Here is a 25,597-nt window from a genome sequence, read left to right as displayed (position 1 = left end):
CCAGTATATACATACTCTAATAAACAGGTGTAACTTTTGCCATTTTGTGATATTACTATTGCTGTCTGAAGCCTCTGCCAGTAAAATTGTTGTAAAATGTATCCATCCATACGCAAATTATCCATTTAGACACTCACCCATGAATGCCTCCACTTGTAGTATCACTCAGTTATAATTCATACCCAGCAACACTTCCTTATTCCTTTTATCCAACTGTAGCCACTAACCCATTGCTACCATACTCAAACTCGGCAATCAGTGAAGAAGCACGGTCACATTTAAAAAAACAAAAAAGAAATGCTTGATCTAATATGTAAAGCTCAGATTTTTTTTAAATCACTTTATGATTTTTTAACAAAATAAACACAAACATTGTAATTGCAACCATCTCAGTAGTATACAAAAGCCTCAGGCATTCTGTTTATACAGTATAGCTGGCTCTCACGTGTCTGTATCACTTGCTGCGCTCTTGTACATAGGCAGTGCTATTTAGTGTCCCCACTTCCATCTGTGGCCTCGCTAGGCAGGTGATCATCATCAGGGTGTCCCTCTATTCTATTGATCCTCTAGCCCCATTTCTCCACCTTTTTGTCATGTCTCGATCAGGGGCGGCTCCTCCGGTGGAGCGTCGCCCTACAGAAATTACCCCCAAAGATGAAAAAATAAAATGGTATTTCATTGCCATTGTATTTTTCATCCTCCCGTCCTGAATTGAGCATCAGGATGGGGCGGGGCCGATGCTGAATGACAGCAGCAGGGAGGAGGGTGGGCTGTTGGGGCACTTCTCATAGTGCGCAAGTCCCTTTAGCAGGCCGTCTTACGGTGGCCAGCCAGACATGCACAGTTTGAAACCTCTAACCCAACTGTCTTAAGACAGCTATGTCAGAGTATGTGCAGTCCTCCAGGATGCTAGGGAGCACCGAGTGAGGCCGGTCCCTCCAATCAGGGCGCTGCTCCCACAGCATGAAAGCAGCGCCAGGATTGGTGTCCGCATTGCATCCAGTTACTGAGAAGAGGTCTGGAGCGGGGGACAGAGGACGTCAGTTCAATAAAGTTTTGTAATATTAATATTTGTGCGTACCCAGTAGATGCCACCCGCCACTGGTCTTGATTGTGCATGTGCTGAGCTTCCTTAATTGGCCATTCCAGTAAATCTTTCCTCCACATCTGCACCCGAAGGGCTTGTGGTGCTGCCCAATGAATCGCTATTATGCGTTTGACCAACACCAGACCAAGCTGAACCGCTTTGATTGCTAGAAATTAACTTTACATCATCAAAGCAAGACTTTAAGCTCTGCCATCACCTGCTTACTGTAGCAAGTCAAAGGCACAATAAAAAGTAGCACTTGCCGAAGTCAATGGCGACAGTAGGAAGTCAAAGTTGGAAGTACTGACACTTGTTGTGTTGCTCCACTCTCCCCCTACTGCAGCAAACTTGCCACCTTTGCATTCTCTCTCCTTTCCTAATGCAGTCGCACCATCTCCTCTGCATGTTCCCATACACCTTCCCACAACTTAGCACTGTCACCTGAGCATTAAAAGTTTAAAGTGACAATACAAATGTGCCATAAAAAATCAGGTACCTACTGACGAGTATTATGCCATTTGTTATTCAACCCAATTGCTTTGTCAATTATTACGTTATAAATATGAGTCAGTCTTTTGTATATAAAAGCACTACTCAACAAAGAAATGTATCAAAGAGGTAGACAGCAAAAGCAAAGAAAAACGTACCTTGTATAGTCATAGTAACGTTATCAAAATCATGATGATCTGGTTCATTCCAAGTTTCAAAATTCCAACTGGAAACATACTCCAATCCGTATTTGTCTGTAAATATGAATGAATCATTTTGTTGTGCAGCTCAATAAACTTACAATTGAAAACAGGTAAAGAAAGCAATTAATTTAGTTAAGACCACAATAAAATTACAACTGTCCCTATATTTTTACCTCCTCAAACCCAGTGACCCTGTCTCCATCTACGGCAATTTCTATGAACTATCTCGTATTGTTGTCAGTCAAGGTCTAAGTATGAGAAGCATGGAGAGGAAACGGGGCCATACTCTTGACGGGTCATACATTAGACTGCTTGGTGCATTAGCAGATTTGCGGAATACTGAATTGAAGTGTACAAAGAACAATCAAAAGCATTATTGATGACAGTTGTAACCATGATCTTAAAGGCTCACTAGATTAAAGTGCTTAGTGCATTAGCAGGTTACACAGTACTAAGCTAAAGTGTACAGAGTGCAAAGGGCATAGTTAAATACAAGTGCGTCCATGATTGTAAAGGCTCAATAAGTGTAAGAGCTTAGTGCCTAGCAGGTTACAGTACTACATTAAAGTGGACGAGGAGCATCAGAGAGCGTGACCGATGAGAATTGTGAACATGATCTTACAGGCTCACTAACTGAAAGTGCCAAGTACATTAGCAGGTCACAAAGTGCTCGGTTAAAATAAGCAAAATGCAGTCGGAACATAGTTGGTAAAAACTGTATCTTGTCACTGCAGAATTTGCTTAGCTAGCTTTCTTACTGCCAGTAACATACATTTAAAAAATTTCCCGGAGAGCATGAGGTCCTCTCCTTGAAGACAGATACTACTGGCTGTCGGCACGTTAACATTACTTTCCGTAGGAAGCGGGATTTCAAAACTCCTTTCCTCTCTGTTATCAGTGCTGGGCATGCACAAACAATGTGGCTGATGTCTTCCTGTGCATGGGGTGGCATAGTGAGTAAAAGAATGAAGGATTTAACCAATATCTCTTGACTGGAGGTGAATCTTTTGTTTTGTTCTGCATTCCGTCCATCAATTGTGTGTCTTTTGCTTTCTTGCCTTAAGTGTGCCGGGTATGCCCAGACTTGAGTTCCAGGCTCACTGTTTCACTGGATTCAAGCTATCCTGGCTGATGAGGGGTGAAACCTCGAAACCGGTCCTAGGCTGCTTGTTTCTGGTCCAGGGAAGACCTGGCTTTATTTTTCGGGCTGGACTGTTCCCATGAGGCACAGAGTCAAGACTGATTTGCATATGGCCTGGTCTAAACTGGGGTGGCATGGTGAGTAAAAGAATGATAGATGTACCCCGATCTCTTGACTGGGGGTGAATGTTTTGATTTGTTCTGCATTCCAGCCATCAATTGTGTGTCATTTGCTTCCTTTGCATGTTGACACAACCGGCATGAGATCTCAGTGGTTTGTCACAACCCGGCAGGGGAGTTACATGAAGTAATGAAACTACCCAACCTGTAACTCAGCAACTTGAGCTTTGCCTTAGCCCAAACAGTTCTCCTAAGAACGGTTGTGGCTTCAGGAGACTGTATGTGCCAATTGTCATCCAAGTGTGTGATTTCTTAGTTAGAGTGGCTATGCAGGTGAGGGAAGAAAGCATCTTGGCTGCTGAATTGATTGATCTCTTAAAAGCGAGTGAGGGTTCAAGACCCAAAGTGGCTCAGCCCAAAAAGTTTTTTAAACCAAATTCATATATTCATGTGCCCGGGTATTACTTGGATCACATATAGCACTCCACAAAACATTTCTTAATGTGCCACCTGGCTCTTTTTTAAATTTGTAAATAGGTCTTTAAGGAGGCCTAAAATGGATAGGTTCTGCCTCCAAAGCACACATTCCAGTCTTATTTGGGCTGGAGAGGTGTGCCATGTATGTGAATACAAACAATGATTTTTATGAATGTTGTGTCGCTGCAGACAGAAGCCACTTGGAGACAGGTAAGGTAGTGTCTATGCTTTATTATGTTTCCTGTTCTCGTGCCCACATGCATGTCTGTCCTTGTGCCCTCGTTGTCCCTGAATGCCCTCCCCACTCTCTGACTGGAATTGGTGTCCGGTTCTTGTCCACTCCCCACATTCGGGTGCAGGGTCCTAGTGCCCTATGCACAAGGTCACTAAATCTCCCCCTTTGTGGAAAGGGAGAAACGACGGAGGAGATATAGAGAGTTATATAGAGAGAGAGAAAGAGAGAGAGAGAGAGATGGTGTTTCTGATTCCCACCATTACATTTCCTCAATCAGTCTCTTTGGCCTTCTGCTTACTCTCCTTGGACATGATCCTTCCGTTTCCTTGTTTGGTACCTCTTCTTGTCTCTCACTGTCGTGTGCCCTTCTTGCCATGCTGTCCATAACTTCCTCATTTTCATGTGTTACGTTGCTCTTTTGTGCTGTATCTCCTCCGTCCTCATCTAATGTCTGTAGTCTCTTGAAGTGAGAACTATTTCTAGTGATCCGGTAGGGGCCCGATGCAGCTGTTATCATTGGCCCCTCAACATTTATTCTTGTCAGCGGTTCATCTGAGAACGGACTCTCTGATTTTCTTGATTGCCATTGGCGCACCAAAACTAAGTCCCCTTGCCTTAAGTGTGATGATGTGGCATGTCTCCTGGCATTCACATGTAGTTTCATCTTGTTTTTCGCTTCCTGATCTCTTGCTGCAATGTTGTTGTGTTCTGGTGGCACTTTTGCCTCTAGTTGTGGCAGTCTTGAACTTCTTGTCCTTCCTAGCACCAGTTCTGCTGGGCATCGTCCCGTGGAGCTGTGAGGGGTGTTTCGGTAGTCTCTTAATATTTTACAGAGTGCCTGGCCTATGGAGATCTGTGCCAGTTTTGCTCTTTGGACTGCTTTCTTTATGTTGCCCATGAACCTTTCCATCATGCCGTTTGCTTGTGGCCATAGGGGTGTTATTTTCCGGTGGTAAATTCCCAGGTAGGCCATGAACTTGCGAAACTCCTCTCCTGAGAAAGGAGGCCCACTGTCTGTCTTCATTGTTGGTGGCGAGCCCCAGGTTGCAAAGATGTCATCAAGTATTGGCAACATTGCGGTCGGTGATGTTGACAAGACGTTTTGTACTATGGGAAATCTGCAGTACTCATCAATGACCACTAGCACGTAGTTGCCTGTGTCCAATGGTCTATAGAGGTCAGCTGCCAATGTTGTCCACACAGCCCCTGGAAGCTCCGACATCTGTAGCTGTTCTGGCTTTGCTGGTCGTCCTGTTATTTGGCATAAGTGACAGTTTAAGATGGTGTCCTCCACCAGTCGATCCAGGCCTGGGAACCATACTCTTTCCCGTAGCATTGGTTTGTTGCTACTATGTCTCTGTGGGACTCATGTGCCAGGTTTACAGTCTGCCACCGTAATGCTTTTGGCATTACTATCCCTGTTCCTCTTAGTATAATTCCTCTTTCTGTTTCCAAAAGTTTGTCTTGTATGTTTTTGATCGCAAGCATTTCTTCCGTTCACTCCTTCTCCCATGGTGCTGTTGGTGTTTAGGTGTCTCCACCTTTGCTGTCGTGTGCTCAGTTTAGCTGCTTGCATTGTGGCATCCTTTGCTGTCTCTTGTTCCAGTTCTTCAATTGTTATTGGTGTGGGAGTGTTCCGTCTTAGCACAAAATTTAGGTATTCTTCTGCCATTGATGTGTTTTCTGGTGTCTGTGGTAGGGGATGTCGTGACATGTAGTCAGCTGGGTTGTGTTCTTTTCCCGACTTGTGCACGATCTTGAAATCATAGTCCATCAGTCTTATTCTCCATCTTTCAATGCGTGGCAGTATCTTTGCGTTCGGGTTTCCATATATGGTCACTAGGGCCTGATGGTCTGTTACAATCGTGAACGGTTTTCCATAAATAAACATGTGGAAGTGTTCACACGCCCATACTACTGCCAGACTTTCCTTCTCTGGCTGGGAGTAGGCCCTTTCAATGTCAGATAAACTCTTGCTCGCATGTGGGACAATTTGTCTGGGCGAGTCTCTTCCAAGCATGTATTGTGCTAAGATTGCTCCTAAACCTACCGGGCTGGTGTCAACGGTGAGCTCAGTGCATAGCGATGGATCGAAATAAGCAAGATGATCTACAGCCATTACTGCGTGTGTGATGTCCTCAAATGCCCTCCCACATTCCTGTGTCCAGAGAAATTTCTGACCCTGCTTTGTTAGGTCTCGAAGCGGTGTGCTCACGGTGGCAAAGTCTTTCATGTAGTAGGCACAGTAGCTTGCTAAACCAAGGAATTACCTCACTTCCGCTACTTCTGTTGGAGGCCTTGCTTTTATAGTGTCTCTACTTTGCTGGGGTCCAGCCTCATTCCTTTTTTTTGAAAAGATGTGTCCAAAGAATACTAGTTCCTTTTTCCCCAGTTCGCATTTGTCTTCATTTAAGGTCAAACCTGCTTGTTCCAACTGGTTGCAGACCTCACGTAGAGCTTTATCGTGCTCCTCATCTGAGCGGCTGAACACCAGGATGTCATCAATGTAATTCAAACTGTTCTTTACTGTCCTTATTACTTGCCTTATGATCTCTTGAAATATCTCTGCTGCTGACAATATTCCAAAGGAACAAGTCTATGTTTTGCTCATCTGTGTACGCCTTGCATGTGGCACACATGTATCGTTCGAATTGTCTTATCCATCTTTCCCACTGAATGCCTGTTTGTGGTTCTGATAGACTGAACGGTAGTGGTCTGCGGAAGATTGCGTTCGCGCTATTCTTGTCGTTTGCGTCTTCTGTCATTTTGTTCTCTTTTATTTCTTTATTTTACCTTTGTTAGTTGTAATTTCCTCTTATTTCAAATTGTCTTCCTTTGTTTCAACTTTGTGTTGTCATTTCCTTTTGCTTTCACCTTTTTTCCTTTACTTATGCTTTTTTTTTTTTTAGTCTTTCCTGACCTTAAAATGGCCGCCGGGCCTTCTTTCAGCCTCCTATTGGCTCTCCCGCCTGTCCTTGAGATGGCCGCCGGGATTTCTGTAGGGCAATACTTGCTCTTTCTTCTAACGCCTGACTTTAAAATGACCGCCGGGCCTTCTTCAGCCTCCTATTGGCTCTCCCGCCTGACTCCAAGATGGCCGCAGAGCTCTTGCAAGATTTCACCTTAAAATCTACACGCAGGAGGCTCAGGGCTATCCTTCCAGTCGGCGGGCAGCTGTGGTCAAGGCCGGGTGCACAACTTCTTTCCTCCTCACCTTGTGCACTTGATGCGGCTGGGGTGGGCTCCCGATTGTGCTGCAGGCCTCTGTACGCAGACCAGGGTGGGCTCCTTGCTCCGCTCTACTTGTTATCGGGGTGGGCTTCCGACTTCGCTTTTCTTCTTTTGGGGGCTCGGCAGACCGGGGTAGGATCCTGGTTCTGTTTCCTCGCAACCTGGGGTGGACTCCCGACGTCGCGTTTTCTCTTTTGCAGTTGGCGGACCAGGGTGGACTCCTGGCTCCGTTTAGGTGTTGTGGGGGCACTCGCTTTTGGTCGCTTCTGGATTTCAGATCCCACCTTCGTCGCCAGTTGTCGTGTCGCGGTAGGCAGTAGCCACGCGGAGGCAGGTAGGTCAGTATCTATGCTTTATTACATTTCCTGTTCTCGTGCCCACATGTACGTCGGCCCTGTGCCCTCGTTGCCATTAATGCCCTCCACACTCCCTGACTGGAAGTGGTGTCCGGTTCCTGTCCCCTCTCCACATTCGGGTGCAGGGTCCTAGTGCCCTCTTTTCCAGGTCACTACAATGAATTAAATAAATAAAATGTTACCAATATTTTTCCCCAGTCGTCCAAAAAAGCTTCCACAATATATGCATATGGGATTTGACCATTGATGTAAATGATACTGTGTGGTTTCAGCCAAAGGGAAGGTTCCCAATAGATCATATATTCAACAGCATAAAACACAACCGAGTAAAATGAATGAGTTTCATTTCTAAGTATGGCCTACTTTAATTTCTATTAAGAGCTGACTCAGCGCCCAGGACAGATAGAATGTGGGCGAGCTCATGCCTGTGGGTAGTTGGACTCATAGTTTGTTTTTAAACTTGTACTTGAACGTTTTGGCTAAGCAGCTGGTAATGGAAGCCCTTTTCTGTATTGTAGAGTGTGATTCCTTGGTACCATAGTGGTCTGTCAATTTTGTTAATTTAAAAATCTTTTACAACCCAATACTTTGGCTCGGCTGGATGGTGAGATTTCTCTAACTGCTTCTATCTACGCCTCAATCAGTCTCCCTCTATATGTCTTTACTTGCCCGTGTCTATCTTTATTTACATGATTAATCAGTCTTTGCTCTATCATTCTGCCTATCTCTATCCATCACCATATCTATCACTATCTGTATTTCATCTATATTTATCTCCATCTACAATCATTTCCCTTTACATCTGTCTGTATATATTAACAAAAATACAATTTGGAGGCACTCAAAAAGGCTTTCGGAGAACTACTAATTTGTCTCTTATGTGTTTATGGTACAAATGAGGGATACGCTGTATTAGAAGGTGACTGCATATATATAACTCCAGTATTCTAAACAGCTTCACAGTTATTGTATGAAGAATTTCTTGTTGCCTCTTAGTCCACTCATTCGGCAATAATTACATCGTTCCTTCTGAACTTATTCCTTGCCATGTATCAATCAAAAGGACTTATTAATTAAATATAATTAGTTTTGGAGCGCTTGGATTTGTTCCACATACTGGTAGCCAAAATACCAATAAGGTCCTAAACGCTTTGATAAAACGGTTTGTGTTGGCTGATGCAGTATGTATAATTGTAAAAACGTGAAACTATATCATAATCTTAGAAACCTGATGTTTATATTTCTGCATGTATTACCAACATTATGATATTATAATAATGAAACTTCCAATATGTAGACTCGCATTGACCAGCGGTATATGTCTCAAGGCACTCTTTAGTGGCTACACATTATGGCACACTTCCACTGCACACTGTTGGATCCTGCCCCTGTACTAGTCCAACTACATATACCCATGAATGTCCCCAGGATCTGTCACTGGAGTTTTCCTGCTAGCACATTGTATGATGCAGTCTTTTGCTCTGAAGTCCAGAAGGCTATCATTGAACATTCTCCACGAACGTTGGCTCCGTCAAGAAACACTCCACCCTATGGAAGGCCTAAAGGCCTATATAAGAGGAATTTTCCAACTATCTGATAGTGAAACATGTTTACAGGTAAGCTTATTTTTAAGACATGCTGTGAGGGCACGTGGCTCTTTACTACTATAACAGTTTGCTGCTATTTCTTGTTTTTAATCTTTGTTTTTAATACATAGTGGTACACTTGATTTATAATAATGCGATAATGTACCTTGATGATGTGATGATGATTGTTTTATATGCATGTACTTTTATGGAAGGGTGAACCTTCCGAATAAAGAAATTGAACTGACCTGAAGAGGAATTTGCATTTAGAAACATGCAGGAGTTCTCCGCAGTATTCACAATGATCTTGCCAAGGTACAGGACAAGCACCACGCATTCGACTCCGATGATAGAGCTCCACCGCATGCACATCATCTCCATGATGGGTCAAAATTGCTACACAAGTTTTATGACCTCGCCAAACGAGAAGTCGCTTACTTGGGGAAGTATGTAAGGGTGGGCCGGTATGGTGAAGGTGAACGATCTGGTCAAACATTTGCTGCTTCTCCATGGTCATGCCACATATGTGACTCACTTGCGGCGGCCCAATGGCACTGACGTCACAGACAGAGCTACCATTCTGGCAGACTTTACAGATTACTGCTTTGGCTGATTATCTGAAATCGCTATGGTTTGCCTTGAAACAAGTCAACAGCAATTTCTCGCCTCTCTCATAATGTGTCAGGAATTGTCAAAGGCCATCGAATGACTTAAGCGGCTCTAAGGCTCAAGGACTGGATGGGTTCACTGGCAACTCTTATAAAACGTACAAACTGCTTCTGGTCCCACATTTGTTGGAGATGTATGCTGAATCGGTTGACCATGGCTCCCTCCCTCCCACGAGAAGCTGTCATTACATTGCTGCTCAAACCCAACAAACCTCCTTATCACTGATCTTTGTATTGGCCAATGTCCAGTATAAATCAGGATACTAAAATACTGCCCACAGTAGTAGTTGTTTATTGGATCATTTAAGACCATTCACATAAAATACCAAACAATTCCAATACACCATAAAAACTTTACAAGAGAGAGTAAAATACTAAAATGTTGAAACGGATCGTAAAGCAGAAAATTAACAGCTCAATTACGTAAGCAAAACATAAAATATTTGAGTGGGAAATTTTTGTTAATTCCAAATACGTGAAAATATTTACCAGTTATGGGGGGACTAAAATTATCCTTATTATAAGATCTCAAGAACTGGACACTTTTTGCAACAGATGTAGAGCATATTAATGCCTAGATAACAGATAACTGCCTCATCCTTGTAAGCGAGATATAAAGCAAATATCTTGTTATTAAGAATACAAGCCTTTAAGTTTTACCAGATTTAAAGACACCTAAGGCATCTGTGGTTCCTTTAGAGGACAAAAGGCCACAGTATTAGCCAACTGCCTTTCTCTATTAATGGACCGCATCATTTCTCCTTTGCAGTCCGGTTTTGTACCGCACAGTTCCACTTCAATTAATGTCTGTATCCTTTTTGCAGTGATCAATCAAATGTCCCCTACCACCCCATCGGCAATGCTCTGCAATATGCCAAAAAAGTATTCGATTCACTTAAATTGTCCTTTCTCCATGCCACTTTAGCAAACTTGGGCATGCCTAACTGCTACCGTTATCTGATTCACCTGCTGTATCAAGATCCCTTGGCCCGTTAACGGCTCAATGGTACACTCACAGAGCCTTTCCCCTTAGCGCGCAGTACCCAGCAAGGCTACCCACTCTCTCCCCTTTTGTTTATAATTGCCATGGACCCTTTAGTCCGTCACTTACAAGAATAACGGTTCACTGACAAAATATCGATGTTAAAATTATAGAAGTAAAAAATATCAATGCAAAAATATAGAATGCAAAAATATCGACTCCCTATACTGTAACAGGTAAGTACAAAAATATTGAGAAAAAAAATATCAATGTAAAAAATATAGTTGTACAAAATATCGAATTTTACACACATATATATATATATATATACACAATAACATAATACATATTGAATATGTTAAATAATAACATTAATTAAAACAAATTAGATTTGATATACATTAAAAAAATATAATAAACAAACTTAATTAAAAAAGTTAAACACACATACATAATAATTCATATAGATTTACTTTAAAACAAACTATAAATTTAAATTTTTATCATTTTAAAATTATATAAAAATGTACATATATATATATATATATATATATATATATATGTTTGTGTGTCTGTGTGTGTACCAATAACATAAACTCTAATTTAAAAAACATTCTATTATAAATTAAAACATTAAACTTATTAAAAATCTTCAAACTTAAATTTCCCACTCCAGTGAATGCAACAGTAGGAAAAGTGTTGGATAGCAGAGGGTTACAATTACTATTTCCACTCCAGTAAGTGCAACAGTAGGGAAAGTGTTGGATAACGGAGGGGTAAAAAGTACTATTCCCACTCCAGTGAGTGCAACAGTTGAGAAAGTGTTGGATAGTGGTGGGATCAAATGTACTATTCCCACTCCAAAAATCTAGTGAGAGCAACAGTAGGGAAAGTGTTGAATTGCCGAGGAGTAACAATTAATATTCTCACTCCAGTTACTTCAAACACAATTTTAATAAAAATATTTTAAAAACAAAAGAAATTAGAAATATATAAACACGTTAACGATTCAAATACAAATATATTTAATATTAAATTTAAAAAAACATATACTACAAATATTGCATTAAATAAAATAATTTCCAAACAAATACATATTTTTTGTTAAAATCTATTTAGAAACAAAAACATTAATTATTACATAAATTTACTTTTTTTGTTTCCTACCCTATAACACCACACAATTCACAACCCACATCTAAATTTTAAAAAAATGTACTTCAACTAACATAATTAATTATCAATTAAAGCAATATTATTAATTAAAAATCATAAACATTATTTAACTTCCCACACTTTACCCCTATAAACCCCACAACCCACAGCTAAAATTAAACTGTAAAAAAATTAATTACATAATTCCAACTTATTTTCAATAAAAAAACGAATAGCATTTAACAACTAATTATTAAGTAAGTAAAATGTATTTACTCCCCATACTGTACCCCTATAACAATAAAACGCACACACAAAAAAGTAAACAAATACCCTAATTAAATGCAAATTAATTAATTAATATTGATGATCAGCTAATTTTTAATCAAACAAAAATTACTTCTCACCCTTTACCCCTATAAACCCCACAACCCACACCTAAAATTAATTACACAAATTACATATTACTTCCCACCCTTTACCCCTAGAAACCCCACAGCCTGCACTTAAAATTAACTAGACAATTTCCGTAGTTAATTTTCTATCAATTAATTAATATTAAGAACCAAATCATAATTATTAAAAATAAATTACTTCTTACACGTGACACCATAAACCCCACAAAACACAACCAAAAAAGATCACACAATTACCATAATTATCAATTTATTAGTTCATATAAATTAACAACTAATTATTAATCAATTAAACATAAATTACTTCACACCCTTTCCCCTATAAACCCCACAACCCACAATTAAAGGAAATTGCACAATTACCATAATTAGAAATGTATTAATCATAATTAACAACCAATTAATAAATTACTTACCACAATTAACGTTATAAAACCTAAATTAAATAATTTTAAAAAAATCATCAATTTATTATAAATAAATTACTTCCCACCCTATTCCCCGGTAAACCCACAACCTACTACGGAACTAAAAAATGCAAAATTTAATTAAAATAAAATTCATAACTACTAAAAATGTAACACATATATTAAAAAACATAACCAATACTTATACAAAAAAAATACATCACATACATTTGAAATATAAAATAAAATACATAACACTAATTTATAAAAATCGATATTTTAAACATCTATATTTTTGAAAACAATAATAATGACTTCAATATTTTTAAAAACGATATTTCTTACCTTAAATTCGATATTCTTGACCATGATATTCTTGCTGTCGATATTTCTGAATCACGATATTTCCAAATAGATATTTGTGTAAGTCGACATTTCCAACTGAATATTCTGTCTCCAGGAATAACATCGCCATTTTTAGGTTTGAACCCGTTTTATTGATTTATCAATTATCTTTAGTTTGTATAATACAGACATTCCTATGGCAGTAACATTGCAGGGTGTTAATGAAGATATGAAATACATACATGTAAGTCAATCAATATGTCACAGCATGTTGTATACTCCAATGATACAGCAGTGGCATTTACATACTAATGATCATTAGGGATCGCCGGTAGGCGCGTCTTTTACAGATTACTTAGGCGACAGACAAACTATTTTTTGCAAGGTATCATGTCATGACAAACAATTCAAATGTAACTTCCAGGTAGTATAAGGTGTGTGCCATTCTTTTTAAGAGACAACATTACTATTTAAGCAGTTAGGCTCAATTCTCTTGTGGCATGTGCATTATATAGACATATACGGATTATAATGCTAGCTCCCCCTGATGGAGTAGCTCCCTAGAGTATCACATAGTCAACTGTTTTTCTGCTAAGGTGGGATATGTTGACAATGCTTACCTAAATAGGAGGTACTGCATCACAAATTCCCAGCTGCCCCTCAGCTACGCTTGTATTTGACTCAGGTGTGTGTGGGTCGGGCGTTGTGTCAGTATGTAGTTCCACCATCAACGCATCCCATTGTTGTGCAATCAGGTATTTCCTAAGGCCCAACTGTCCTCCGTGTGGAGGGCCGTGCTTTCCACCTGTGCCCAGTTTGTGAATTAGCACAGCCGGGCTATTTAGCTCGGGGGATCGGAGGACGTCCAGCTACGCTTAAGTAAGCATTTAGCCAGTATCAATCCTAAGTCAATAAAGCGAGATGTGATTATATTTCTTCTGCCTCTTCTATATTTACCTAGTATGCATACCTCCCGTTTAAGCGCGAGATCTCTGTCTGTGCAATGTTGCAAGCGATTAATTATGGCCTGCCAGTAATGTGTTGGCCGAGGACAGGTCCATAGCATGTGGAGCAGATCCGCGTTCAACAGTTGACAATGAGGGCAAATGGCACCCTCGTCCCCGAAGTAACGATTGATTTTTTCAGGGGTGAGATAAGCCCTATGTACAACATATTATTGGATCAGGCGGAATCTCCCATTCTTTGTCAGTGTATGGTTGGCTCAAATCTGTTTCTCACTTGCCCAATAGCTATGTAAGGGGGTGGGGCTGCATAAGTGCACAGCGAATCTGCTAACCAGTGGATGAGATGTTACATGTAAGGACTGCAGAGTGAGGTGAGTGGGCAATTCGGTTGTCATAGCTCCCCATTTTTGCTCAAGGTCCCTATAAGTGAAGCATGCAATAGAAACTGACCTGGAGGAAGTCAGTCTTTATCAAGCAAAGTGTTGTATGGTAAATGTGCGTCATTCCTATAAAGGTCGCCCATGGTCTGTATTCCAGTCGCCTCCCAGTCCGCGAGTTCTGCTCTAGAGGTGAATCTGTTACAGCACGGTGCACCTAATAGCGCCAGCGCTGGGGCGTATGGGAGAGTGCAGCATGTAATGAATAGACAACGCTTATAACTGAGATAAGCTACCTGTATAAACAGAGGTTTTTGCATTGGAGGTCAGGTGCATGGATTATAAATTTCTAATTGGGCAGCTTGGCTCCAGGCCGGCAGTGTTGAGACTGTATCAGTTAGATACAGTGCAGCAAATCAACATGCCACCCACTGCAGCTGTGCTGCTAAATAGTAGTGCTCAAAGTGGGGCACTGCAAGACCCCGCGATTAGTTGGCAGGTATATTTTGGACATCGCAACCCTGCATTGTGAGTTTTTCCAAGTGAAGTCATGCATCGCTCCCTCAAAGGATCGTAAAAACAAGGTGTTAACATACAGTGGCAAATTGGAAAAATAATATAGTAGTCGGGGAATCGCCACCATTTTCAAGAATACCACACCACCCATCACAGATAGCGGGAGCAAGTTCCAGAAGGTCATCGGTGCATGTAGCAACATGACAGATCGGTCCATGTTCCCCTCGGATAGGTCTAAAGAGGAATGATAAATCCGAATCTCCGGATAGCTAAAGACATTACGTAGCCAGGTAAGCTGGATTGTGTCCACTAGGATATTGGGGTCTGGCACAGCAGGGTCAAATGGGAATGAGCACGATTTATTCCAATTCACACATAGGCCATCATTGACATCTCGCAAATAGATAAGTCAATCATACGCACATAGAAATACTGAATGTGTGCCATTCCCCAATAGGATGCCCCATTCCATAACATTAGCCCGTAGACGGGATGCTAAGGCCTCCACTGCCAGCGAGAAGAGTAACAGCGATATGGGACATCCTTCACTGCTGCAAAGGCCTACGCGAAAGAGGTTTGACAGCAGGGATCCCGTTTTCACTCTGGAGAGGGGAAGCGTTTAGAGGATTCCTATGTATTTAAGAAACTGGATGCCAAAAGCCATAGCTTGGCAGCACTGCCAATAAATAGGACTACTCTAGCTTATCAAACACTTTCTCCAGATCGAGCGCATCCCGAACATGGCCAAGACTCTGTGGCATATGTCAATATTTTGAGAAACCTGCGCAGATTCAGAAAGGTTGTGCGATTTGGAACAAAGCCATTTTAGTCTGCATGTATTAATGAGGGTGTCAGCAGAGATAGCCTATCCGCAAGCACCTTCGCCAAGATCTTGTAATCTGTTTTTAAAAGAGCCAAAAGTCTCTGGGTCTTTATCAGGCTTTGGTATTGAAACTAGGAGCACCTCACGCAATGAGGGTGGGAGGCAGGTCGTCTCCAGAGCTTCAACGTACGTAGTCTGCAAGTGGGGCGCCAACAGCGAAACATAAGTCTTCCAGAACGCCACTGGCAGACCATCTGAGCCTGGGGTTATGACCGTCGCCAAGGCTCTTATTGAGTCCTGTATCTCAAGGGATGTAATAGGCTCATCAAGGTCCTGTTTTTGCTCTAGTGAGAGTGAGGGTTGGGTCACAGTAGACATGACACCCAGCTGGTAGTTGCACTTAACCACTCAGACATGGCCTCCACCTGCCTCTGCACCTGCCTTGAAGAAGTAGCCAAGTGGATGAAACACTCCTACCTAAAATTAAATGGCGATAAAACCGAGCTATGCTCCTCGGCAATCCTTCACTTTTCAGAGCAGGTACGATGTGGCCATCTTCAATGGGTGCGGGACCCGTCCCCAAGTCAGAGATAAAAAGCCTGGGCTTCTGTTTGGACTCAGACTTCAGCCTTAAAGTCCAGGCCAGAAAGTTGATGACCTCCTGCTTTGGCATCATAAGGACGCTTCGCAAAGTGCTTCCCCTGCTCCCCTTTCAGGCAAAAAAGCTCATTGTCCAAGCGCTTATTCTGTCATGCCTGGACTACGGCAATGCACTATACCTTGGTGCCCCGAGCTCGGTCTTCGCCAAACTTCAAATAGTACAGAACTGTGCCGCAAGGATCCTCATGGGTATACAGAATCGGCAATCTACTAAACCCGCCATGAAAGCTCTCCACTGGCTCCCCATCCGGGAGAGAGTGCACTTCAAGGCTCTATGCATTACTCATAAGCTGATAGGAGGGAAAGGACCAGAGATTCTCTCCTCTATGGTCAAGCCCTACCGAGCCAACAGGCACCTACGCTCAGACGAGCAACATCTGGCAGTCGACCCCAGAAATAAGAGAGTCAGAAGTGGTGGTCGGCTATTCTCATACAATGCCGGCAAACTTTGGAACTCCCTCCCTCTCCAGATACGAAAGGAACCTAATCACCTGGCCTTCCGCAAGCTGCTGAAAACATGGCTCTTCCCTAAATGATTCTTGGAAGCTTCAGTTATTCTCAAGCACTGGGATGCCCACGAGTAGCTATGTGCTCTATAAATGCTGCTTCAATCATTCATTCATTCATGAAGGACGTAACTGTCTGTGCCAGTGAGCGGTATAGTTTTGTGTAATGGCATATCAGTTCTGCGTGGATATTGCCCTGCGAGTGTAAGAGAGTGCCGCCTGCCGATCGCAGCCTGCTAATAGGGCCACCTGGGCGATCTTGTCGGATCAGCCAGGCTAGAAGGGATCCCACCCGGTCAGCATCAGCATGAGTTTTGGCCAAGTGTGTCGCGTAATTATAGGCAGAGCAACTGTTCCAGTAGCGCTGCTAGCTCAGCATGTTCCTCTGCCAAGTATCAGAGAGCAGTAGGATTATCCACCTCCGTGATTTCTAACCGCAACAGCCTATGTTCCACTCATATCAGGTCTGCATCAAGCAATTTATGAGTGTTCCACGTTAAACCTAGGCACGTGCCTCAAAGCACTACTTTGAATGCGTCCCATTCTAGCAAGCGCAAGTTTGATGTGCCATCATTGTTATTAAAGTACTCTGTGATTACTGTGCTTACTGCTACATGAAAGGAAGATTCTTCCAGGGCAACGGGCTGTAGCCTCCAGGTGTGGATCGGTGGGCGTGTCGTGTTCCATGACAACTGTATATACTGTGGATTATGGTCTGAATGTGTGTAGCCCATGTAATCAGTGCATGCAACATGCTGCGCTACATCTAGTGTGCTCACCAGTCTGTCTATTTGTACATGTAATGTGTGCGGCGCAGAGTGGAAGGAGTAAATCTATAATTGCAGTATTACGTCGATGCCATATATCTACAAGACCCTAATTGACTAACCAGCTCATTAAAGGCCTGGCGTTCAATGTAGGTGCAGTGCATCGTAGAGGGGGAACAACCTATCTAGGTCTACATCTAGTACTCTATTAAACTCGCTAGCAGCCACGGTATGACACTCGAGTGTGAAAGGATCCCTGAGAGCGTTTTAAGATATGTTGGCTGATCTGTATTTGGGGAATAGAGGCTTCCTATCAGTGTTCGTCTGCCATCCAACCTACCCAGCACAAGAGCGTATCTACCCTCAGGATTCAGAACCGACTCTTCTGCACACAACTGGACTCCTGGCCGAACCCACACAAGCATTCCACATGCATATAAGGAAAAAGAAATGCGTAACTGCAGTTATCCAGTATTGGTATCTTTCATAGATTCACATGCCTGAATCATTCCCCGTCGTCGGGATGCGAGTCCCCGGTACATAAATAAAGTAATGTCCCATTAGACATATAGAGTAATAGGCCAAAGGCCTCACATTAGTAACATATCCAGGTCCTTTTGTAATAAGGCCCAAACTCTAGAGAGCAACCAATCAGCTGCCACCACCCTCTGGAACCTTCCTGGAAGGAGTTCTAGTCCCTCAGATTTTCGTAAGCACAGTGCTATATAGAGGAAGGTGGGATGCATGTGAATCTATGAAAAATACCAATACTGGATAACTGCAGGTACAGGTAACTCATTTCTTATCCAGTAATAGGGTATCTTTCATAGATTCACATGCCTGAATCAGAATAGAAAGCAATGATGAACACATTTCCCTTTTGCACAAAGAATATAAAAAGCATTAGTTAATAAATATATATGCATATATATCAACATTAAAATGTAAAGCAATCAGATGCAATTCTGGCAAAAGGTATAACAGTGACAGAGAAATGTGCGTGGAAAATAAGAGAAAGGCTAGTGGGTTAAGAAGGAAGGCTCACCTCTATCGAAATAGGTGACGCAACACCGCCTGTTCCACTGCAGCATCTTTTGTTAGCTCCGTATCCAAACAGTAATGTTTGGTAAATGTATGCGGCGGCTTCCATGTTGCCGCTCTGCAAATGTCTGTGATAGGCACACCTGCAAACAGTGCCATAGAAGTAGAGACTGCCCTAGTGGAATGGGCACAAATTCCTGATTGTACAGGCTGACCAGCTTGTTGGTGACAGAAAACAATAGCACCAGAAATCCATCTGGAAATACTCTGTTTTGTAAGGGGGAAACCTTTCCTGGGCAAACTGTAAGCCACAAAAAGTTGGTTGGACTTGCGGAATGTTTTTGTTCTGTCAAGGTAGAACTTAAGGCAGCGTTTCAAATCCAGTGAAAGTAGAGCTCTTTCAGCTGCTGTTTGAGGATTTGGAAAGAAAGTCTTTAAGACAATAGGCTCATTTAGGTGGAAGTCCGACGGAACTTTTGGAATGAATTTTGGATGAGTTTGAAGAATTACTCGGTCGTTCTTGAACTGAAGAAAGGGATCTTGTATTGTGAAAGCGTGAAGGTCGCTGACTCATCTTGCAAATGCAAGGGCTAGAAGGAGTGCAGTCTTCCAGGAAAGGAACTTGAGGTCAGCTCTGTGTATTGGCTCAAAAGGATGCTTCATAAGCTGAGCAAGGACTGTGTTTAGTTGCCATGTTGGAGGAGGTGACTTTACGGGAGGGAAAGTCCGAAACAGACCTTTGAGAAATTGCTTTATCAATCTGTGTGACCAAAGAGAAGGTCCTGTAGAAGATCTTCTGAAACGGGATATTGCTGCCAGGTGAACTTTGATGGAAGCGTGAGCGAGGTCTGAAGTAGCTAAATGAAGGAGGTATGGCAATATCTCTTCTGGAGAGGATGTGAAGGAATGCACCTTAGCCAACCTGCACCAGATACAGAATCTTTTCCATTTCAAGAAGTAAGTCTTGTTTGTACTATCCGCTCGGGAGCGAGATAGAATGGCTCTGCAGTCCGTAGGAATGGTTAAGTCCTGAAATTTGTGGAACTCAGGAGCCAGGCCAATAATTTGAGAGATGCTGGATCCGGGTGTTGGACTTGTCCCTGGTTCATTGTGAGGAGGGATGGAAATGGTGTCAACAGAATTGGAGTGTGTAGGGAGAGGAGATGAAGTTCCGTGAACCAATGTTGGCGAGGCCATGCTGAGTCTATTAGAATCAGCGTGCAAGACTCTGCCTTCATCTTCCTGAGGAGCCTGTGAATCAGGGGAATCGGTGGAAATGCATCCGCGAATACGCCAACCCATGCTATTGAAAATGCATTACCCAGAGAGCCCTGTTGGGGATGCCAGCCTGTGAAGTGTTGGCATTTGGCATTCTGTTGTGTGGCAAACAGATCCAAGAGTGGTTCGCCCCACAGAGAGAAGATGCTGTTGAGAGTATCTTGGTGTAACTCCCACTCGTGGCAGGTTGTTTGCATCCTGCTTAGCGAGTCTGCCAATGCATTGTCTTTTCCTGGAACATACTCCGCTCGTAGGGTAACTTTGTTGCTGAAGAGACCAGTTCCAAATTTTCTGAGATTCTTGAGAGAGTGAGAGTGAACAAGTCCCTCCTTGCTTGTTCAGGTAGTGCATTGTCGTAATATCGTCCGTTCTGACAAGCACTTGTGAACCTTTTATCCTAGGAAGGAAAGCCAGGAGGGCTAGATAGACAGCTCTGAGTTCCAGTAGGTTTATGTGTAGCTTCCGCTCTGAAGACGACCACTTCCCGCTGATCTGAAGCTCCTGAAGGAAGGCTCCCCAACCTTCTAGAGATGCATCTGTGGTTATAACTTAGGGAAGGCTTGAGTTAGGAAGAATAGGCCTCGAGACAGATTTTGTGGCTGAGTACTCCAGTTTAGAGCAGCGACCATCTGAGGAGTCACCTGTTTAATGTCGTTGAAGGATCCACTGATTTGAATCCACTGAGCGGAGAGAGCCTCCTGAAGAGGACGCATGCGGAGGCGACAGTAAGGGACAAGAAGAATGCAGGAAGACATCATTCCTAGGAGGGATTTGAATAGGCGCACTGAAAGAGATTTTCTTTTGCGTACGCGTTCTGCCGAACGCAAGAGTTTTTGTTGTCGCTCCTGCGATGGGTAAGCTTTTTTCAGGACCGTATCCAGGACAGCTCCCAGAAATGTTATACGCTGAGAAGGCTGGAGGACTGACTTGTCTGGGTTGAGGGTAAGACCTAATCTTTTGAAAAGCTGCAGACAGGCTTTTGGAAGACTTTCTCGCGCTGTTGAGAGAGGGTGCCTTGACAAGTCAGTCGTCGAGATAAGGAAAGATTTGGTGATGTTGTTGCCTGAGGTATGCAGCCAGTGGAGAAAGGCATTTTGTGAAAATGCGTGGGGCTGATTTGAGCCCAAAAGGCATGACTCGAAATTGGTACTGTCTGCCTGCCACAGCAAACCTCAGAAACTTGTTGTGCCTTCTGTGGATAGGGCTATGAAAGTAGGCATCTTGGAGTTCCAAGGATACCATGTAGTCGTTCGCATTGAGAAGTTGCAGGACTTCCTGGATAGTGACCATGCAAAATGTTTGCTTTTTCAAGTACTTGTTTAGACTTCTTAAATCTAGGATCGGTCTCCATTTCTTTTCCTTCTTGCGCACCAAGAAGAACTGGGAGTAAAAACCTTGTCCCCGTTGACGAACAGGAACCCGTTCTATAGCACCCTCCTGGAGCATTGATGATATTTCCAGGAGTAAGAGGTGTAAATGTTTGTGATTCATATATTGAGGAGACGTTGGCTGTGGAGTTTGCACAAATTCCAGAGAACGTCCACACTGCACCAGCTGGAGAACCCAACGATCCATTGTGATCTGATTCCAATTGTGAAGATAGTGGAATATTTTTCCTCCTACTTTGGAAGGTGGAAAAGACTGGCAGTAGAGAGAAGTCATTGGCGACAGGCAGAATCCTTCTGTCGTCCGGCTCTTCCGCGAAAAGAAGACTTGTTGTATGAAGTCTGCGCCTGTTGTCTCTGCTGAAATTGTGGTCGGTATTGTTGGTTAGAGGAGGAGTATGAAGACCTATATTGCTGAAAGCCTCCTCTGCTAGAATATTGCCCTCTACCCCTTGAGCCTCGAAAAGGGGTGCTTTTATATTGAAGGGTACCCAGAGCTCTGGCCGTATCCATATCTTTTTTGATACCCTGGAGGGCCTCGTCAATATGGGCATCAAAAAGGAGTTGCCCATCATAGGGCATGTCAAGGATCTTGGTTTGAATTTCAGGCCGGAATGTCGTTGCCTTAAGCCACCCTTGGCGCTGCAGTACTGCCGCCCCAGCCAGCTAGCAGAAACCAGTGGATGCGATGTCCATCGCACAGTCTATAATTTCAGAAGCTGACCTTTTTGCCTTCCAGAAGCACCTTTCTTGCTTCTTCCTTAGATTCTTGCGGCAAGGACTCCAAGTACGGTGCAATATCTGACCACATCTGCCTGTTGTAGCGTCCCAATAGCGCTAAAGAGTTAGACGCTCGTACTGTTAGCGCCGACATGGAGGAAAAATGCTTTCCAATATTGTCCAGGCGTCTGCCCTCTTTATCAGGGGTGCTGAAAGTGGGGCAGAAGGGTTTTTCGATCTGCGTTGAGCTGCCTGAGTAATGACCGAATCAGGCTTGTCCAATGATATATATATATATAGAATGTCCAATGAGGCAGGCTGGAGCGGTGTCTGGAGACCTGTATTTCTTGTCCAATCTTGGCAAGACTGGAGGAACTGTAGAGGGATTTTGCATTATCTTGATGCCTCAATTCCAAATGTAGTCTATGATAGGCATAGACCTAACGGATTTTTTGTATGGTTCCTTGAAATCGTAAAGGAAACAGTCCTGTTGGTGAGAAGGCATTGGCAATTGGAACCGTTGTGCTGCCCTTTCTAGAAGGTTATGGAAACCTCCTATATTTTCGGGAGGCGAGTCTGCCTGAGGAGGCAATGGCGATGCTGGAACAGGGATAACATAGTCGTCCCATTCATCGTGGTGTGACTGCGTATCCTGAATCTCCCATTCTTCTTGTTCATCATCATCATCATCGTCCGTAGATGGAAGAGGCGGTACAGGCACCTCAATGGTAGAATGCGGTGGAGGTGGAACTTGCGTTCTCCGTGGCGGAGAGAGAACTGGAACAGGAAACAACGCAGAGGTAGGGAACCTCTTTTTGTAGTCAGATATCATAAATTGCAGGTCAGAGACCAAGGCTGAAGGAAGGCAAACCATCTGTGGCTGTTGATGAGGACTGTCGTCATGATAGTACTCCTGCTCATCCATGTCTTGATCATCGTAATCAGAGTCTTCCTGATATTTCACATTAAGTTCAGAGGGACTTGTTGCATCTCTAAAGATACTGTCCTCATCCGAATCATCATCCTCATCCAAAAGGTGAGAGGGAAGTAATGGTTGAACCCTACTGGGTTAAGTAAGTGAGGGCGTTAGCCTATGTTTCGCTATTTTTTGTTGAAAATATGTAGTTTCTGCCCTTGATTTAGTTGTCGTTGACGAGGCCGTCGTCGATATAGGCGTCGTCGACGAGGAATCGTCGATGGTTACTATAGACACCACCGTCGATGAGGGACCTCTTGTCGAAGTGGTCGTCGACGGGATGGTCGTCGACAAAGTTTTCTTTATCTTTATCGTCGACGATAAAGGTGTCCGTGCCGTCGACGAAGATGTCGTCGACTAAAAGGATGCCGACGAGACTGATAGAGTAGAAATGGTCGTCGTCGACGAAGTCACTCCAATGGTTGTATGAGGAGATTTTGTCATCGTCAAGGCCATCGTCGACGAGGTGGTAGTCGACAGGGCTGAGGAAGGCATTTTAAAAGTGTGTTTTACCCTCGGAGGAGGAGTTAAAGGGTCTGAAGCTGGTTTTCTTGACCCCTGAAGGGGAGAAGACTCCCTGGCAGGTAAATCCTTAAGTTTTGGAGCCTCTGAAGACTTTTTCTGCGTCTTCTTTTGAGGTTGCTGCGTAGAAGGACCTGGAGAAGCGTCTCTGGGCCTTTTCTGAGGAGTCTTTGAGGCGGATTTGGATGAGCTCTCACTCTCCTCAGAGGACAAGGGGTCTTCTTTGTCCTTAAGCCTCCTTAAGCCTCTGCAGCCAAGTTAAAAGCCTTCCCTCACGATCTTTTAAAGTCATCGTAGAAAAGGTACGACATACCTTGCAGTCTTTAGGAATATGGTCTGGATAAAGACAGTAGAGGCAGTCCTTATGTTGGTCATCGATATGCAATCTCTTCTTTTTGCAGGTATCACATGGCCTAAAAAGGCCTTTTGTTAGGAGTATCTGACATGAAGACAGCAAAGACTTCACTCAGATAGAGAAATATCCGAAGAAGATACCTTAAATCCAAGAGATAAGGAAAACCTGAGCAGAGCTCAGTGGAGACTCGCTTAGCACGACAAGAAAATGAAACGCTCTAAATAACAAACACTCCTGTTTTTGCTTGTGTAAAGGAATTCCTATTTGGAGGGATTTTTGGGAAGTAGGATCACTAACAGTAGAATGTTTTTCATAACTGATAACATAGATAGATTCGAGTGTGATCATTGCTTAGCCAAAACTGCCCTTTCTTGTCTCTGATCCAATTCTCAACGTAGGCAGCGGCATGTCGTCCCTCTGCGTTTCTGGCATTCCCACTATCCGTATATCATTCCTTCTTGAGCGTCCTTCAGCGTCTTCCGCACTCGGTCAGACAATAACTTGATGGCTGAACCTGCAGCCAGTGATGTCAGTTTGGAGCTAGCAGGGCATCAAATTTACATTCCGTAGTCGCCAACAGGCCAGGGGTGACACAGTTTGTTGCGTTGCCGTCAGCTACAGTGTGTGCACTTTCACTGCGTCCAGCAGCACACGGGGTCACTGATCGTTGCCTCCCCATCTTTAGTTGTGTAAGGCCACAGTGTTCATGGCAGTAGTGAAGCCTCCCACTGGGTGTGCGGCTGTTTAGCATAGAGGTCTTGGCAGCTAATGACCCAGATCTCAGCTCGACATCTCAGATCAGATTGCCCACCACACTCACAGTGCAGTCTGTATTAAGTATTGATAGATAAGCATTCATATGCAAGAGTGAGTCTGTACCATTCACGGCCAGAGCAGCCAGCAACAGCTCTCTCTACCGGCACAACTTGGTCCCACTGCACGACCGAAGGCGAGGTCGCGCAGGCTCGAAAAAGACCCCATGCTACACCCAGACAACGCGTGTCACCTCCACTAAGCACCTCTGTGCCACTGCATGAGTCTGAAAAACAGGCTGCGTAACAGTGTCAATTAGATTCAGGAGGGGGGAAAGAGGGCCACCCCCTCTGCAGCCAGCCCACACCTCTTTCATCCCGAGTGGAAAAGGGTAGACAGTTGTCTTCACAGGGCCTAGGCCTGATCCGACCTCCAGGCCCTGCTAAGAGTGAGCTGGGCCGCAGATCTCAATGAGCGAACGTGCAGACTGCTTTTAGGGACTCGCTCCACCATGGCTCACGGAGCAGCTCCTGCCTGGGTGGTAGCGCTATGCATCTCAGGCCCCTGCATGTGGCAGCTGTACTTGGTATCCATCATTTAGTTCCCTGAGAGGGGGGCTGCTGAGATCAGGTCAGGACACTAGTGCAAGGGGACACGCATCCAGTAAAACAGCACCACAGGGCCTGGGTCCAATCTGACCCCTGAGCCCTGCAGCAAGCTCTACACCTTCTCTTGGGTGATCAAACAAACACACAGCCGCTTGGGCAGACCTGGGCTCGATCCAGCCCCCTGGTCTGATCATGGCCATGAACTGTGTAATATGTGGACTGTATGCCCGCTGATGGTATAGCACTGCCTCACCTGCAAAGACGTTGGAAGCTCAAGGCCACAGAGCACCGCAGGCCTTAATGTATCCCTTTCCCCAGAGGCCGCATTATGTCTCTGACAGCTGCCTCTTCAGTCCCCGGCAGTGGTGCTGCAAACTCAGGGAAGCACCCACGGCTCATCTAGGCAGGGCCGGGAAATCCCGCCTCTCTGCTGGACAAGCACCGGTCT

At 43.7% G+C, this 25,597-nt stretch overlaps 1 protein-coding gene across 1 annotated transcript in view; it reads right to left on the bottom strand.

Moving 5' to 3' along the window:
* The window catches only part of IDUA (alpha-L-iduronidase), a 1,533,398-nt gene that overhangs the window by 994,760 nt on the left and 513,041 nt on the right, over window positions 1-25,597 (bottom strand). The window contains exon 5 of the mRNA XM_085640933.1: window positions 1,735-1,830. Coding sequence (XP_085497059.1) covers window positions 1,735-1,830 — 96 coding nt within the window. The remainder of the gene's footprint in view (window positions 1-1,734; window positions 1,831-25,597) is intronic.

This window comes from Triturus cristatus, chromosome 2_2, assembly GCF_964204655.1.
Source record: "Triturus cristatus chromosome 2_2, aTriCri1.1, whole genome shotgun sequence".
In the NCBI taxonomy this organism is placed as follows: Eukaryota; Metazoa; Chordata; class Amphibia; order Caudata; family Salamandridae; genus Triturus; species Triturus cristatus.
Note: the sequence above shows the minus strand (reverse complement) of the source record. Positions and strands in the feature narration are given on the sequence as shown.